Raw genomic sequence first — 17730 nt, 5'->3', positions numbered from 1 at the left:
GAATTCGCCATTGATAATGGCGTGAAGTGGGAGGTCCATCCCCTTCAGTGTGATAAATCAATTCCCAGCTAAGAGTTTGGATTGGAGACTGTTGCTTTTGACTATGTCAGCACTGCCAGACAGGAATGTAAAAGGTTGAGCTGGTGGCGGCCCTACCTTGAGACATGCCAGTGGTGGAGTACGTTGATTCTGGCAGCTGGTAAGGAGGCAGTGTTGGCATTCCGGTGGGTGGGAAACCACCAGGTAACAGGTGATTAAATGCTGCCAGCTGATTAGCTCCCGCCTGCTTGCGCCACCTGGCTCGACGATTACTAAACCAAACCTGCGAACAAAGCAACAGAAACAGAAAGAGCAGGTCAGAAAGAGACAGGGGAAACAGATAGACAGACAGAGAGAGCGAGAGAGAAATCTCTGCTTGTCAAATGTCGAATGACCAAAGAGTGAAATTCTCCTTTTGGGGTAAATAAGTGGAGTCTATTTGGACCTAATTTTGCACGAAGGTGATATACCTGGCAAAGGAAGAGTGGAATCAAGTCTCGGTATGGTACTGGAGCCAGGTAGGTCCACAGTACTCTAGGCTAATACTGTTGATGATTAGCCAGCCTGGCTTATTGGCAGGACTTGGAGGAGTGGACCAGCCATTGGGGCTGGGATGCTTCCTATTCAGCTCCTGATAACCCTTTAAGCCAAATATCCAAAGGTGATCCTAGTTGGACAAAAAGTGGACAGCTTACCAGTGCACTGCAAAGAGAGATGGGTCAATGGAAGGTTTTTTGAGGGTGAGGATAATGACAGCTGTTTTTAACGGGGTGGGAATGGTGCTAGTAGTCAGAGAGAGATTCAAGATGTTTATTAATAGGGTGGCAAGGAGGTGGAGTTGGGAGGGAAGTAGAGGGGTAGAGATGAACTAAATGGAGGTGGTGGTGGGCTTCATTTGGGAAATGATGGAGGTGAAAGAAGAGGTGGGGGGTAGGGTCAAAAGTGTGGAATGAGGGATGGTTGAGGACCAGAGGGGGAAGTGGGGAATGGATGGCAGTGGAAAGGGCTAGAGGCAGTAGAGTGGATCCTCCGAATTTTGGACTCAAGGAAGCTTTTATTTGCTTAAGCTTCACCAGGGCACACTTTGGTTTACCAAGATATGTTTTTTGCCAACCTAAGTTCTCTGGAAATAGAACTCATATATATCCTGATGCCTACACACAAACACACGCCAGTCAGATTCACACATCAGAGGATTGAAATTCTACGCAGACTTAATTTGAAAGCCATTTTTTTCCTGTAAGGAATCAGTACAATTCTGCGCAATCAGTTTTAAGACAAACTGGGTTTACTGGCTGGAACTTCAGCCCTCAGCTTGTTAGATGGGTTGAGTCTTTGTCAGCTGACGGCAGAGTCAGCCACTTTTCAAGGAGTGCTATGCGAGACGAGTGGGAAATGGGAAAAGTTGACTCCAAATCAAAACTGACATTAACAGATGTGAGTGTGGGCAGGAGTGACTCGTGACGACTCCGGTTACACACAAACCTCTTTTGTTTCACATCGGCTGAGATCACACTCTGTGCCGCCCTAGCTTTGCAATCTTAAATTAATTTATTGACGAGATCTTTAAGAACATTCCAGGGAAAAAACTTCTTTATTTAAAAAAAAGTCTGATAGAATTCCTTCCTGTGGGACCTGCAGTGGGAAACGCTCACATTGTCGGGGGTTAACTGAATGGGTGATGTTGCTATTGAAACATTCTCTGACCGTCAGACCATCCTGAATAAGTATAGGCTGGCAGCATGGGTTCTAGATATAATAATAATAATCCTTGCATTTGATATAGCGCCTTATCACGTCTTTGAGACGACTGAAAACGCTTCACAGAATATACTGTATATAAGTGAATTAACTGTATTTTGTGGGCGAAACACGGAAGCCGATTGCGCACAGCAGTGTCCCACAAACACTCATGGATTGAGTGACCACATTTTTTTTTGAAGGGAATATCACCCCCAGAAAAGCAATCCACCAATTGACAAATAACTGGGTTCCTACTTACTGCTAGGTAAACAGAGGCGTGAGTAACGGAAGTTGCTTTAATGTTTCGCCCTGCCGGGAATCTAACTCAGGTCCTCTAACTTGCGATGCAAGCGTTCTAACCACTAAGCTACAGGACACCACTGGCATACTGAGTGGTGCAGATCCTTTTAAAAGCACTGGCCAAGAAAAAAGGAAAGAAGAGCATAACACAAGGCCATTCAATCCATCAAGCATCTCCCTCCCCAAACCAGAGAGGTCTCTGGTCTTGGGCACATCTCAAGCTGTATGGAAGAGTAGCCATTTGTGCGAAACAATAAGATGGGGCGGGGAGGAGAATAAGACAACAGGGGAGAAAAATAATTCTGAAAGATGGCAGAGTCAAAATAAAGGGCTGGGTGTACGCCGGGGTCCAACTGTGAGAAAGCAAACAGCAATCCATGGTGAGTTATTTACTCTAGGTCAACATCAGAGGCTCTCATCTGCCCCTACTGGGTAGATTTCACAGAGGCTCTCAGCAAGACAGGTGGCCTCTGACCTCTCTTGTCCACAAGCGCTCTTCCCTTTTATGTTGGCTTCAGCGTCTGCACCTCAGAAGGGAAACTACTTAGCACAGAAAAGCAGGAATCTGAATCCACTTCTCCACAAATAAACTTCTGGCTGATCTGGGAGGCTGAGACAAGCAGTGCGTCACCCTGAAGTATCAGTGAGATGAGCGGTCTTACAAGAGCCAGACTGCCCTGCTGTCTGAAAGCATGCTCTGTGTCAGCTTATTAAATTACATCGTCAAAGAAGAACACAGGAGAAGCAGAGTCATAAAAAAATCAGCATTAATCTTTGTCCTGTGGGTTGATGTGCTATTCCTCGTGTCTTGGTCTCTCCTTACCCCTCTCCCTTTTATGAGGTAAGAAGAGAATAGAACATAAAGGATATTTAGCTTCAGTAGTCTTGTGAGATTATTGATTTCGAAGGAGCAATAGTTTTGAAGAAGTTACAATTCAATACAAATCAGGCTTTGAGGGGTCACTTGACAAATGCACTGCTCAGTGCAAAATTACGCCATTGGATGGTTCCCAGCCTTATCTCCAGTGCGGAGCTCAGCTCCATAGAGCAAGGGGAGTTGAGTGAGAAGGGATGAAAGAAAAAAAGTAAGCTAAGGCTGGTTGAATCAAGAGTTGCAGAGAGAGAGAGCGAGAGTGAGAAAGTGAAGGATGGAGAGAGCAGGAGGCCAAAGCGAGTTGGACAGATAGGTGTTCGCATGGGAGTAGGTCTGGCATTAATTATAGCACTGAGGATAAGGATCAGCGCCTGCAATTTGTCCGACATGCAGTAGCTGATCCATGAGACAGAGAGAGAGAGCTACACACTCTCAGCTCGCTGTGCATTATGAAGACAGATAGCACTGAAGTGTTGAAATGCAATGGAGTGGAGTAACGACCGATACACTCTATAGCTAGCATCTCGAGCAACCGTGCAGTTAGCACTGCAAGCCAAACTGCAGCCAGCATAGACAACAGCCTCATTAGCTGCCGTACACACATTTGGGTGGTTCGCTGCATTTCCTACTCTCATTGATGGTTCCTCAAAGAAATCTCAGAGACTTCTGTGTAAAATAACCTTTAGTTTTACAGGGTCTGTGTAGTTGTGGCACTGAACTTGACTAACAGCACCAAAGAACTTAGGTAGATTAGATAATTACACCTGCAGGCACCACTCTTTTTTATTAGTGTTTCAAAATACCCAGGATTTGGCAAATCCCCAAATATAATGTTAATTTTTAAGTATTTTTTCTGCAAGTTTTTTTAAGAACTATAGAAACCAGCTTCAAAGTAAAGACCGAATTCAACAAATTGCCAAATTCTGCACAATCTGAAATGGTAAGAGAGTAGCATCAATCTAGACCCAGGTGGAATTTCTCTCATTTATTTTTGGGGTAAGTCAGGGATCTGGTACAGGTGGAAACCCATGGTCATGCTGAAAAGATAGACTTCCACAATATGAACGTGACTTACGCACCGAAAGTTCATTTTGTTGGGGCTGGAGGACGTACTCTTTCCCCAGAAGGACACAACTGTTCACCTAATTTCAGAGAATATTAAGGTAGGTAGGTAAGAGCCAAGACTTGGGGTGGGGGTGGTGGGGGGAGTGCTGAAGTTTAAGCAGCTAAAACTGCAAAGCTTGCCATTGTGAACTCTGACTATAACCACAAATTACATTTGTATAATGCCTTTTACGTCAGGAGCACATCTCAAGGCGCTGTACTGGTAAGCTTCCCGTTGCTTATCCGGCTATGACCACCCAACCAATTGGGGTTTTGACTTGCAAGGGTAACGCGAGCCAAGAGGGGAAAAATTGTAGCTCTCGGTGACTGATCTGCCCCTTCAAAAGTCCTGCTGTTGAGCCAGGCTGGTGGGTCTGTCATCAACAGTGCCTTGGATTGCTTCTCCCCTTAGTGTCATCTGTCCCTCCAAGAACAATCACTTCCCAGTTTCACTCTCCCTCCCCCCGTCCCCTCCCTCTGCTCCAGGCTCATGTTGCTGGGCAATTTGGGAACTTGTTGTTGAAAGGGAGGTCAGAGAGGGTTAACAGTGGCAGTGTGAATGCAAAGAGGAATGCTTCAGGAGAACTTGATGTTTCACTTCTGGATGCCTGTCCCGTGATCTCAAACATGCCTTATCACATGTTCACTGTTTAAATACAGTCATTCAGCCCAAATAGAATTAATGTATAATGTGACAGAAGCACGCAGTCACAATAGCTCCACATTTTCAGATATTTTACTCAGGATATCATGTGAGCAGTTAGGAAGCAGACAACACTGGATAGAGGCAGGGCATCTTTTTACATTATGATCGCTTCTAATTAATCGGCTCCATTATGTGAATTGCGAGACTGAAAAACCTTCATCCCCTCCCACATCACCCATGTCATGCAGTAAGTCACACAGACTGGGAAGGTTTCAGGTTCCTGGTGATCTCAGCATCAGGAATATCAATAATCTTTTCAAATAAATTGGTTAGTCACTTCATGGCTGTTTGTAGGACCATGCTGTGTTGAAATTGGCTGCTGTGTTTGCCTCCCAATACAGTCACTGCATTTGACAGTTATTACCTATAAAATGCTTTGAGATGTTCCAACTTTATAGGCGCTATAAAAATGCAAGTGTTATTATTACCACGTACTTTTCTGCCATAACTATTTACCAATTGCTGGGGTGACACTTGTTTTCTGCTTCTGGTCTGGGTCAGTGGGTGGGTGATTACAAAGATGGTGAAGATAAATAGAAGGGTTACATTGGAGACTTTCTTTTCCTTTATGAGATGTTGATTGATTACCTCGTGGAACCTTTAAATAGACCCAGAGGGATTGAAAATCTGCACTGCAATGTTGGGAATGCTTCGATGGGATGGTGGGCTTTAAGTGGTGGGAGGAGGCAAGTGGTGCCAGGATCTGAGAATGAGGATGGTCCAGAAGTATTTGTCCAGAACAGCTGTTGCATTTATTACACATAAATAATGTTCTCTTTTGGATGTCTTGACATTTCCCTGCAACATCCTGACCTTGAGTGAGCTTCTCTGCTCATGGACCTCTTCAGATGTGCTCCACCCTAATGGAGCCCAATGAAACAAGTGATCATACTTTTCACCATAGAAGGGTCCATTTGGCTCACATTTTCCCTGCCACTGCCAATGCCATATGCCAGGGAAAATATGCCACTTTTTCCCTGCCACTGGGAAAAAGTGCCACCTATTTTTCCGTCAGGTTTTTATTTCCCACCTTGTAACTCTTTCTCAGCACTACAACCAAAATGATGCCCTGAGGGCTAACTGCATGCAGCTCATGAAAAAGATTATGATTTGTTTTGTGGTTCGGATTCTAACCCTTCAAAAGATACATCCACAGTTAGCTCACACCTCCTTGCTCATGTTTTTACACATCTCGTGCTGTCCTGAACTCCTGATTGCAAAAGCCTGAATTGGCTCAAACCTTTCTGTCTCATTAGTGACAGAATTATGGGGGTGTGGGCCCTAGAATAGGGCTGGAGGAGGTTACTTCAGTAGGTTGGTACGCCACATTGGATGGATTTAGAAGCTAGAATGAACATTTTCAAGTCGATTCTCCTCATCCTCCAAGCTGTGACTCACCTGCACCCGTGCTTCTGTCAGTTTGGTCCTCTGAGCCAGTTCCTCTCTGGTGTAGATGTCCGGATAGTGAGTCCTCTCAAACGCCTTCTCAAGCTCCTCCAATTGCTCTGCAGTGAAGGTGGTGCGACTGCGCCTTTGCTTCCTCTTAAGCGGAAGGTCGGGCTCCGACTCCACATCTGAGCCACCATCATCCAAACGGTTGCCTGTTGGAGCAGAGAGATATTTAGAACCACTTGCTGCCTCAACAACAACTTGTGCTTTCATGTGTTTAATTTCTAGCAGGCGAACGTTGGGCAAGTTTCCTTACTCCACACGTCTCTGTTCACTTAGCAGTAAGTCGGAACCCGGTTGTTAGTCGATTGGTGGATCGCTATTCCAGGTGCAATAATTCCTTCAAAAAATATATAATAAAAAAATAATTTGGTCACTCAATTTACAGCTGTCTGTGGGGGACACTGCTGTGTGCAATTGGCTGCCATGTTTTGCCCACAAAATATACAGTCAATTCACTTTATAGTATATTCTCTGAGATGCTTTGAGACTTCTTGAAGACGTGATAAGGCGCTGTGTCAAATGCAAGGATTATTATTTTTATTATTATTTTAATTGATTTGAATCAGAAAACTTCCTTACAGCTGAGAGAGCTGCTTATTCACCACTGTGATTGAGTCTGACCATCCTGGAATTCAAACTGATTTTCCTGCTCTGATAATCAGTCGCCTTTGCAACCAGACAGGGGCAGGGTGGGGATGTCTCAGGGTCTTAAGTTTGTTTTCCTGATAATTAAAATTAATTAGAATCCTTAATTGCCTTTATTAATGCCTCCGTGGAATGGGCACAGCTGCAAAAAGGATTAACTTTGATTTATAAAAAATGGTTCATGCTTTAGAAGTTTGCTGAACTGGCTATGGAGCTCAGTGTGGTAGAATTGGGGCTCCAGTGGTGGGTCAGTGAGGTGGGTCTTGTAACCCCTTACAAATCTCTGAAATTTCAGTGGCTTAAAGTTTGTATTTTGTACTGAAACACATGTATAGTGAGGATCCTCTCATGTGTACGCGTGAAACAAACCTGGATAAGAACTTTTTAAAGTGATTGATGCAGAAGGGAAGTGTATCCCAGGAAATTAGTTAGGCTGTTCTTGAGATTATTTAAGACTGATAGGTATTTCAGGGGTTCAGTGTAGTTTACTGGCAGATGGGTGTGGTCCTGTGAGAGTTAAGGGTATTTAAATCTGTCACTGAATGCTTTCAGACAGACAGCTGTGCGGAGTTTGTGGGAATTCTTGCACACCAGTTCATAGCTAAGCAGCGGCATGACATAAACTTCCTCAAACACCGCAAGTAATGTATACACACTTCTCAATGTAACATTGATAGAACACACTCTCACATCCCTCAGATTTATCACACCTCATTGATTATAATACACTCATTGTACAGCTCTGATATAACAGAGTCCCTCATGTAACACCCTAAATATCCTTTGTGTTATACTGTACTGATAACATACCCCTCAATGTATCCTTGATATAACCACCAATTGCTGTAACAAATAAAATGTACTCTCATTAACAAAGCCCTTCACTGTAATACTCATCAGTGGTTTTTCATGCAAGAAAAATGAGTTGCACTTATACAGCGCTTTAGATAATTTTGATAAGAGCACTGAGAAGGGAGTATATATGCAATATATAGTTTTATAACGTCTTGAAGGCAGGGACAGAGGAATTGAGGCAAAGAGATGTGCAAAATAAGTTCCAGACAACAAGAGCATTGGTAATAATAATAATCCTTGCATTTGATATAGCGCCTGATCACGTCTTCAAGAAGTCTCAAAGTGCTTCACAGAATAGACTGTAAAGTGAATTGACTGTATATTTTGTGGTACCTAAAGGATCAGACAAAGGGTATAGGGATTGAGAAACAAGCAGGAAGCCACAACTGCAAAAGCAGACTTGATCAGCAGGAGAATAAGGCCTGCCACAGCTTTCCTTCTCAGGCGTTGAATAGAACCAGTTATATGTTGCATTTCCTTCACTGTGCTCCACTATCACATTCTTTGGAGAGCTGCAATGAATGATCATTGTACTATAATAAACAGTGAACTATACATATGAGTTTCTTTACTCCACACGCCTAATAATAATCCCTCCAAGACTAAAACAATAATAAATTGGTCATTTTCAATCCACGACTGTTTGTGGGACACTGCTGTGCGCAATTGGCTGCCGCGTTTCACCCACAAATATACGGTCAATTCACTTTACAGTCTATTCTGTGAAGCGCTTTGAAACGTCGAGAAGACGTGAAAAGCGCTATATCAAATGCAAGGATTATTATTATTATTACACTCTTTTCCAGAGGACAGAAGAGGAAACTCAATGAGAAATCTGAACAAAGGATGAGGAAGGGGTTAGATAGAAGAGGAAGCATGGAGGTTAGACATGAAATATAGAAGGGAAAAACTCTTCAAGAGCTTAAAATGTATCCGTCGTTCAAATTGATTTTCATAGTGGTAGGGGACTTATAAACAAAGTTTGCAGGTGTGATGTGGCCACTTGTGTGGAGCAACGAGATGGGAAAAATTCACCTTTTGTGATTCAATCGTGCGTGGCTAAATGTGTAAATTAGTGACTTGGAGTCAAGCAGTCAAACCACATTCTCCAATAATAAACCCATACAAGCCAAATAGTCATTAGGGAAGTCTTTGCACGAGGAGTTTTGGCGTGGTTAGGATTACGGAAAAAACATCTCTCGGAGAAGAAGAGGAGGTGGAGGAGAGGCAATGATCGGATATGGAGCGAATCACTGACGGGCCATGAAGTTTAATTAAACAAGGTGTTAAGGGATTAGGTGGAATCTGTCATTAAAACCCACTCAGGGGCTCCTCAGGAGCTGCAGAAATGCTGTGTTACTTTGGAGAGCCAATCCTTGAGAATTACTTGCCAGCTTGTTGGGGGAGAGGCATGAGCACGCATTAATGAAATAAAACTTCAGACAGACCTCTTGTTCCGCCAATCATTTTGTTGGTTTTGTTTGGAGGTGGAAGTGCCTCCGAGCTGTTCTGCCGTTAACTCGGCGTGACACTGCTCCAGGAGCCAGCAATGGGCTACATATCATTTTTCATAGTCAATACCACCCTCACCCTCTCCCCATCTCATCCTGAAATAATCTACAATTAGAAGGAATTGTTTCTCCTGATTCTGCAATAATAATAATTAAATTTGATTTAATGCCTATAAAGTAAAAATGTCTCAAAGCTATCTATTGCTATCTAGTGTAGTGACTTTGACTGTATTTGCAGGCAAACACAGCAGCCATTTTGTACAGGGTTCCACAAACAGCAATGGAATGAATGACCAATTTATCTGAAGGATTGTTGGCCAAGGTACTGGGCTGAACATGGTGTGAAATATCCAGTCAGTTTTCACTTAGCTGGTGTTTCTCTCTTGTATTGTCTTCTGTGTATTTATGCTCCCAGGCCCCCTCCCCCCCTCCCAGACTCACAGCTGAGCCGAGCCATGCAGTGGTCCAGATGGGGGTATCATGTAACCCTAGAACGAGCAGTTACACTGATTTCCCACCCAGATATTTTTTCAGTGCTTGGCACTGAGCAGCAGAAAGATCCAAAGGTTTTTATAAGAGGCATACAATCAGTCATCATCGTACTTAGTCAGAAACATTTGGGTAAGGATTTGGCAGTGGAGTCTGGTGCCTCCAGTGCCTTTCACTTCTAGGATGTTGGTTTGAATCAGTCCTGAGACATGTGTTCGGCTGTAAGCTAGAAAGTTAAATGAGATTGGACAGTCTAAACCCAGTTGCTAGTGGGAGGAATTTGAAACTGGCCTTATCTGTCAGTCTCTTGATCATTCTTTAACAACTCAGGCAGTAAGACCTAGATAATGCCAGGACCTAGAAATGTAAATGTTACACTGGTGCAGTAGGGGGCGCTCTTCTGAGGGAGGGATTGAGCCATGTTATTAGGTATATTGGTGTGCTTTTCACCTAACCCATGCTATAGCTAACCTCAAATTGCTGGGTAGAAGAGTGTTGAGGAAGTCTAACTCTGCACATGAAAAGTGAGCGGGATGTAACTTTTATGTTCATTTCCTGAGCCAAGACTAAAGAAGAAAATCATTAGATAAGAGGGAGGTGGAGGTGTGAGCTGGACGTGGAGGGTGGGGTGGTAAAGAAAAGGAGGAAGAAGGCACTTTAATTGAAAGAATCATAGACAGAAGAAAGGATGAAGTGGAGTGAGTCGCTGACTGTGCAGCCTGTTACTCCGAGGTCTGGAGGAAAGCAGATGCAGCACCCCCTCAGCTCCTGCCCCATCATTTCTGTCCCATTTTTCTTGCTCCTGTCTGACCTTGCAATGGGCCTGGAGGTAATGGAGGTTTTTCATCCACTGCTCGCCACATCTGTGAAGTCTATAATAGCGTCTCGCTCTCCATTCATTGCTGTGTGACAGGGCCGAGAGATAGCGGGAGAGTAGAGCAGCCATTGGGGCCCTCTCCTCCCGCTGCACCTCCCTCCATTGTTGCAACCCTTACTCCCGCCCTTCTCCCACTTTATCGCCTTGTCAAAATATTGACCGTTCAGAATCTCAAATATCAAAGCGACTTAAAAATTGAGGCCTACTTTTGCTCAAAACTTACCCCCCGATTCCCCCCCCCACCTCACCGCCCGCCTGCCCGCCCCCGCTGAGAATTGCAATCTAGCTTTCTAACATTTACGAAAAACTGCTTTCTTTAATATTTTTCAGACCGTCTCCTTTCTTAAAATTAAAAACACTTTAGCCTTTTATTTTTTTTCTTGAGGATAAGTCCTTTTGTAACATGGAGGCCTATAATCTTTGCCTACAATTGAACAGTCTGCCGTGCCTTTTTACTCCCCGCCCACCCTTAAAATAAAAAACTTAGCACCATTTGGCGTTTAATAGCTCCTTGTCATTTGTGTTCTGTGCACTCCTTTTCTTGTCTCACCTAGGACAAAACAGCCCCATAGACCTTTCAGCCATCAGAGGCCTTCACCTTAGGGGGCCATTAGTGCCTGAATGCAGAACTGACAACCCCGTGCAGGCCTGTGTGATATCAATAAACGCTGACATATTGACTCTCTGTGGTGCTCTTGTGAAGGAAGGTGCTGTTTGAATATTAAAACATTAAGCAGCAGGGGGTGGGATCATGGGGTCTCAGACTGTTTCAGGCTTAACAAAGGTACCTGCTCCTCAGGCCTAGTGCCTGCGACAGGGCCTCCATTATTCCTTGCCTCGAAGGCCCTTTGACACTTTGAGCCTATCCATTGATTTTATTTGGTTGGATGGATGGGGGAGTGAACGACTGAAAGTTTAATAGCAATGTTATAAGTGTATCTTTTTGGCTGAGGCACCGTCTTGGGGTTTACCCCTTTCTGGAATAGTTCGGGACTTGTTCCAATTCTTCAGTTGGTAACTGGTTTTGAGTGGAAACATCGGAGCATAATCCTGCGGGGAGAGGGCAGGGGTGCGGGGAATGGAGGGGTTTCAGGGATGGCTGCGGTTTTTAATTTCATATTAGCGTGGGTGAGGTGGAACTTCACAATTCCCTACAATATTCACTGTCTGGCCTCACATGGGGAGATTAGCCGCGGGGGAGGTGTGTGGGGGGGGGTGGGGGGGCGCGGCGGGCGGTGTTATTGGGGTAGTGCTGGGGAAACAGAATTAAAAATAAACTGACTGAAAAGTAAGATTGGGTGATTAAATCCATCATACCACATTCGTCTTATAATAATAATAATAATCCTTACGATTTATTTTATTACCGCTCCCTGCCGTTTCTTGGTGCTCTTACTTTTCCTGGGTTATTTTAATAAATGGAACATTTTAATTTTAAATACTTGAATGCTGCCATGGTTATCTGGGTTGCCTGAAGGTTTCTCAGGGATATGGCATGAAACATGAGAAAAGCGAGTACAAGGAGTACTATGGGAGGACAGAGAGTAGCAGGAGAATGAGAAAGAGACGGGGAAACCAGAGGAAAGGTGTGCCCTGTATGACTGGAAGCAGCCGGTGCCACATCTACATATTACTGCCTTATGCATGACCTGTCTCCGTGCTAACATTGGTAGAGTGCTTATGCACAAGAGTAATGTTGAAGTGATTATACAGAAACAACATGAGAAGATACACTAACCCATCAACACCCTCGGACAGAATTCTAATTTACCTCTTGTAATCTCTCTCTGAAGAAGATTTTTTTTGAGATATTTGAATTTCTCCTTTGATTGGGAATGTATTAAATTGCTCTCGGTGCTGGTGCTGTCCCTGCAGACGTACCCACCCATCCATCTCACCCTGATGCTTTTTTCCGTTTCTATCCATCTGTCCTGAGCCATTCCACCAAATTCGTACAGGGAGCTATGCTGAATTTCGCTCAAAGTCCAACTGATTGAAAGATTTAACAATATTGAAGGATTTTATAAGAGAATCAGAGGGCCACAGGGAACCAGGTGCAAGTGAGTGGACTTTGGGTGAGAACAAGGTCGGGTCTGTTATACCCTTGCTGTCAGATACCCTGCTAACACCCCCTAGTTAGACTCACTGCTGTAAACAGCCCACCCATAATAACACTACCCAGCGTGAGCCAGAAGAGGAGGGAATGAGAAAGGAAAGTGATGAAAACGGGAGGAAATTGCTGAAAGCAGGCTGGAGGGAGAAAAAAGAACAGGTTCCAGTCACAATACACAGCGAGTGAGAAATAGGTGGCCTGGGATGCTGTGGAGTAGCAGGTAATTTGCAGTGGGGAAGCTGGTGCCCCTCATAGTCACTTACAAGTGGAAATCTGCCCAGCTGCATTTGTGAAGTTGAGTCGAGGCACAAAGGTGGCTCTGAGGCCTGATGAACGCTCTGGGCAGGACAATGCAGCTGAATGGGCCCATATGCCTGCTGAGAACAGCCTCCCGCTGCTTTGCTCAGCTGTGTTGACCTGCTTTCCCCAGCAACTGGAACATGATGCATTCTTAAACTCTTTAACCCTCTCTTGTCTGGACTCTGCATCTTTCTTTGCCAATTTCCTCACATCCATGGATCTGTCACTGGGGGAGGAGGAGGTGAAATCATCCTAAGGTATTGTTCCTGGTTGTTGCTTAGTGGCAGTACTGATCCATTTCCTGTTATCACACACTATTCCTTGGTATTGGAGGCATATTCATGAAAATTTGAGGCTAGTCATTGTCCAATACCGCAATTAGCTGCTGCATTTCGTCCACAAAATTTATAGTTAAATCACTTTACAATATATTCTCTGGAGCTCTGAGATGTCATGAAGACGTAATAAGGCACTATATGAAATGCAAGAGTATTATAATATTGAGATTTAGGATTTGGTATTTAGATAATATTCTGCACATGTTCTGCATTCTTTGAGTCTTTTATATGCCTGTGTTAACCATGTGTAAACATCTGCATTATGCGCCATGAGTTAGCACATGTGTACAAGGGAAATTACAGGAATCCTGAATTATGTAATGAACAACCATTGACGAGGACTTGTTAATAACATAATTACTAAACCTTTTTCAATTAGTTGTTTAGCACAAAATTAATACATCCATTCAATTAGATTTCTCACGAAGTGAGCTCCTTTTCTGATTTTTTTTAAAAAGACACTTTTCGAAGTCAAACAAATCAATAAAATAAATAACATTAAAACGCAGGTTAAAAGGTTGAAGCTGTTGCACGTGTGTTTGCAATCGCTGACAAGGCTGACACTGAGTGGAAAAGCAGGAAGTTTGAAAAGCAAGAATGTCCAGCCAGGCATCAATGGGTCTTCCCTCCCCTCTTTCCTCACATGGAATAGGACATGTCCATGGCCTCTCAGCTGGTCACCTCTCACTGCTGAGCTCACACAGTGCAGCTCATTCACACATTAAAGTTGTTGCCGAACTCCAAACAAATATCTGATTTGCAACACTGTAGGAAGACACTTGTTTTCTTTCTTTCTGTGAGGAAAGCACTTATAAATGGAGTGAAGGGGGAGAACCTCTGCCAACATCGCTGAAAAGCATAAAATGGGAAATGATATGGCGATAAGTGGCGTGGTCTAATGCCGATTTTTAAGGCACTGGACCGTGATGCTAGTTAGGGAAATCTTTCCTGCCATTCGCACCAGGTACCTGACTTTGTAATTACTGTTAAATGTTGGTTGGCTCGGGAGCTCAGCACAGAATCGCAGTCTGATCCTGTTTCTCCGCCTCATTCCAGCACACCAGCTCACTGACAATTGTTAGGACAACAATCACCAGGGGGAGAATAATAATAATAATGCTTGCATTTGATATAGTGCCTTATCACATCTTCGAAATGTCTCAAAGCGCTTCACAAAATACACTGTATTTTGTGGGCGAAATGCTATATTTTTGTGGTCAGGAGACAGTCATGACAGTGGGATATCATCCCTCAAAAACAATTACAAAACTGTGAATTTCCCCTCATCAGAAGTACTCCCAGACTTGATCTGTGCTGAGTTACTGACCTTAGCCAGGACTGCAGTTGTGCCTAGGTAAGGAGGAAATAAGCCAGCTCTTCATCACTATGAAGCGCTCACCATAAATAAATTGGTCATTTACTTCATAACTATTTGTTGGACCATTTGCAGGCAGATAATTGCCTCAAATGCACAGTCAATACATTTGACAGCAATTATCTGTGAAGTGTTTAGAGATGTTTTTACACTTATAAGCACTATATCAAATGCAAGGATTATTTTTAATTTTAAAGATGATACTTTATACATCTCACATTACTTTTGCACAACTAGTTTGACTCTGTAGTTGTGCACGGTGACAGTTTTTCCAGCTCCGGATATGTCAAGAGCAGACTCTGATTTGAATATCTTGTTGACTCTGCATACATGAGATCCGAGATAGTACAAAGTCCAAGTGAGTGTGCCTAATGTTTTTCTGATCGGTTCATGAATGGTTGATGTTTGCTTGTTGGGATACGTTGGGTCAATGAAACGATCAGCCCACCTATCACCATTATCTTTGGATATTGCAATTTACAAACTTTTGCAAGCATTGAATCACCTTCTTGTGTGAACAATGCCTCTAACTATGGAGGCGAGGTGCCAATCCTATCTGTCTGACTGACACCCTCCGCCAGTCAGGTTATCCTCACTCCGCTGGCTTTATTTCAAAACAACTTTAAAAAAATCTAAAATACAAGGTAATGCTGAACTTGTACAAACCTGTCCACCATATGCCAATAGTGACCTAACTGTTTACTTAATTCACACCTGTAGTGTTGTACAGTTTTGGTTACCCCACTATAGAACCAGTCTAAAAGCAAATTAAAAAGGTGCAATTTTAGATGTAATAAATAATAATCCTCGCATTTGACAAAGCACCTTATCACATCTTCGAGATGTTTCAAAGCACTTCACAGAATATACTGTAAAGTGTATTGACTGTATATTTTGTGGGTGAAACGCACAGCCATTTGCGCACAGCTGTGTCCCACAAAAAGTCGTGAATTGAGTGACCAAATTATTATTGTTTTTTTTAAGGGATTATTACCCCTGGAAAACTGATCCTGGTCCGCCAATCGTCTAACAACCGGGTTCCTACTTACTGCTAGGTAAACTGAGGCTTGTGGGGTAAGGAAACATTTAATAATAATCCCTCCAAAAACAATAATAAATTGGTCATTTTCAAACTACGACTGTTTGTGGGACATTGCTGTGCGCAATTGGCTGCCGCGTTCGCCCACAAATATACAGTCAATTCACTTTACAGTGTGTTCTGTGAAGCGCTTTGGGACGTCCTCCCGATGTGAAAACCGCTGTATCAAATGCAAGGATTATTATTATTATTATTATTTTGCCCTGGCCGGTAATCAAACCTGAGCCAAGTGCTCTAACCGCTGAGCTACAGGACTTCACTAGATGTACTAGGATGTCACCAGAGATTAAGTTTTCAGTTATGCAGAGAGTCTTGAAAAGTTAGCTTTTTTCAATGGAGCTTGAGGTTAAGGGGTGACGTAATAGGCTAAATACTAAATGATTATTCTCATTGGTTGGTTAGTCAATGAGAGCATATATTTAAGAAATGTACAAAAAGATTGAAGAGAGGTTAGAAAACAAATCTTTACACAGAGGGTGATTGTAATATAGATATCTCCTCCACAAACCTCAATTAAGGTAGTCTTTTTAAAAATAGTTTCTTGCACATGGCACGCACATGTATCACTTGTAAGCGCTCCAGGATGCTACCCCGTGTGAAGAGTGCTATATAAATGCAAGTTGTTGTTGTTAGAGTAAAACATGATGTCAGTGGTGACCATTTCTTTCATAAGGCCATTATAATACTAGGTATCATTTTTGGGGGGTTCAAGATCCCATATTACGCTGTCTGTAATTGTACTGCAAGAGGTTTGGCAGAATTAGTTACATGGAAACTGATATCTCTTTGCAAAAAAAAATGTGAAGCAAAAGTTCATGGTTCAGGGGCACAGAATTTCCCAGTCCGATTTTAGGAGAAGACTGAGGCTGTCTGGAAAGTGTGTGAGAGGGAGACAAGATGATCATGACTGGATCAGATGAGGTATCCACTGACAAGCAAGGCAAATTGTCGGCCACTCGATACACAGTGGCAGAAGCCATACCCGCAACTCAGCCCCTGCCGAACTGATTGTGAGAAAAAGATGAGAAGGTTCCTCATTAATCACAGGGAGTTCAGGAACATTACTGCCTTTCAAGATCAATTTTGCGCAAGACTAAATCTGGTCCTGGAAAGATGCAATGGTAACAGAGCCCAAAGATTGAGTTACATCCCAGTTACAACGTAAGACGGAACTTGATTTTCTCTAGTGCCATATCAAACTGAAGGCACTGCACCATTATTACTGCTAAATGGAGTAACTATGTGTGTAGGTAAAGGGTCAGCCATTTTGCACACAGCAGAGGACCACAAATAGTTCAGTCAGGAATAATCGATTATTCCAGAGGATTGTCGCAATTGTTTGCCTACAAAATACACAGTCACTAAATTTAGCAGTAAAGTGCCTTGAGGTACCCTCCTGTGAAAGGCACTAATGAAATGCAAGGATTATTGTTAGAACATGATAATGGGAGAATAACGATAGAAATCTTCTCTTCTCCAATAGTGGTGCAGGATTTTTAATGTTCACTTGAAGAACAGGCAGACAGAAGCTCAGTATAGTATAAAGTCTCACACAAAGAATGGCAACACCGACAATGCAACGCTCCCCCAGTACTGTACTAGAGTGTCAGCCAAGCCAAGACTGAGCTTGTTCCCAATGTAGTGTTTGATCCCACAAGCTTCTGACCCAGAGGTATGGTATGTAATGACAGGTCAGATGCCTCATAATTTACCTGCTACTTGCTCGCTGATCTCTTCAATGTCTGAGCCTCAGGTGCAGACAGACCTTTACTGGGGAAGGGGATCTGTGTTCTGACATGTGTAACTGATGCCCCCAGCAGGTAGAACTGCAACCCACCTCTGTCTCCAGGCAGCAGGAGGTACCCAAGCACCAGACGTGGAAATAAAATCTCAAATTAATAATAGCAGAA

General features: G+C 43.3%; 1 protein-coding gene across 1 annotated transcript in view; it reads right to left on the bottom strand.

The window, feature by feature from the left end:
- pax7a (paired box 7a) overlaps positions 1 to 17730 on the bottom strand; it is a 75061-nt gene that overhangs the window by 26943 nt on the left and 30388 nt on the right. Inside the window, exons 5-6 of the mRNA XM_007897872.2 lie at positions 6165 to 6367; positions 157 to 322 (exon numbers count right to left, since the gene is read on the bottom strand). Coding sequence (XP_007896063.1) covers positions 157 to 322; positions 6165 to 6367 — 369 coding nt within the window. The remainder of the gene's footprint in view (positions 1 to 156; positions 323 to 6164; positions 6368 to 17730) is intronic.

The sequence above is a fragment of the Callorhinchus milii genome, unplaced genomic scaffold (assembly GCF_018977255.1).
Source record: "Callorhinchus milii isolate IMCB2004 unplaced genomic scaffold, IMCB_Cmil_1.0 Scaffold24, whole genome shotgun sequence".
Taxonomy (NCBI): domain Eukaryota; kingdom Metazoa; phylum Chordata; class Chondrichthyes; order Chimaeriformes; family Callorhinchidae; genus Callorhinchus; species Callorhinchus milii.
This window is presented reverse-complemented; position numbering and strand designations above follow the sequence as displayed.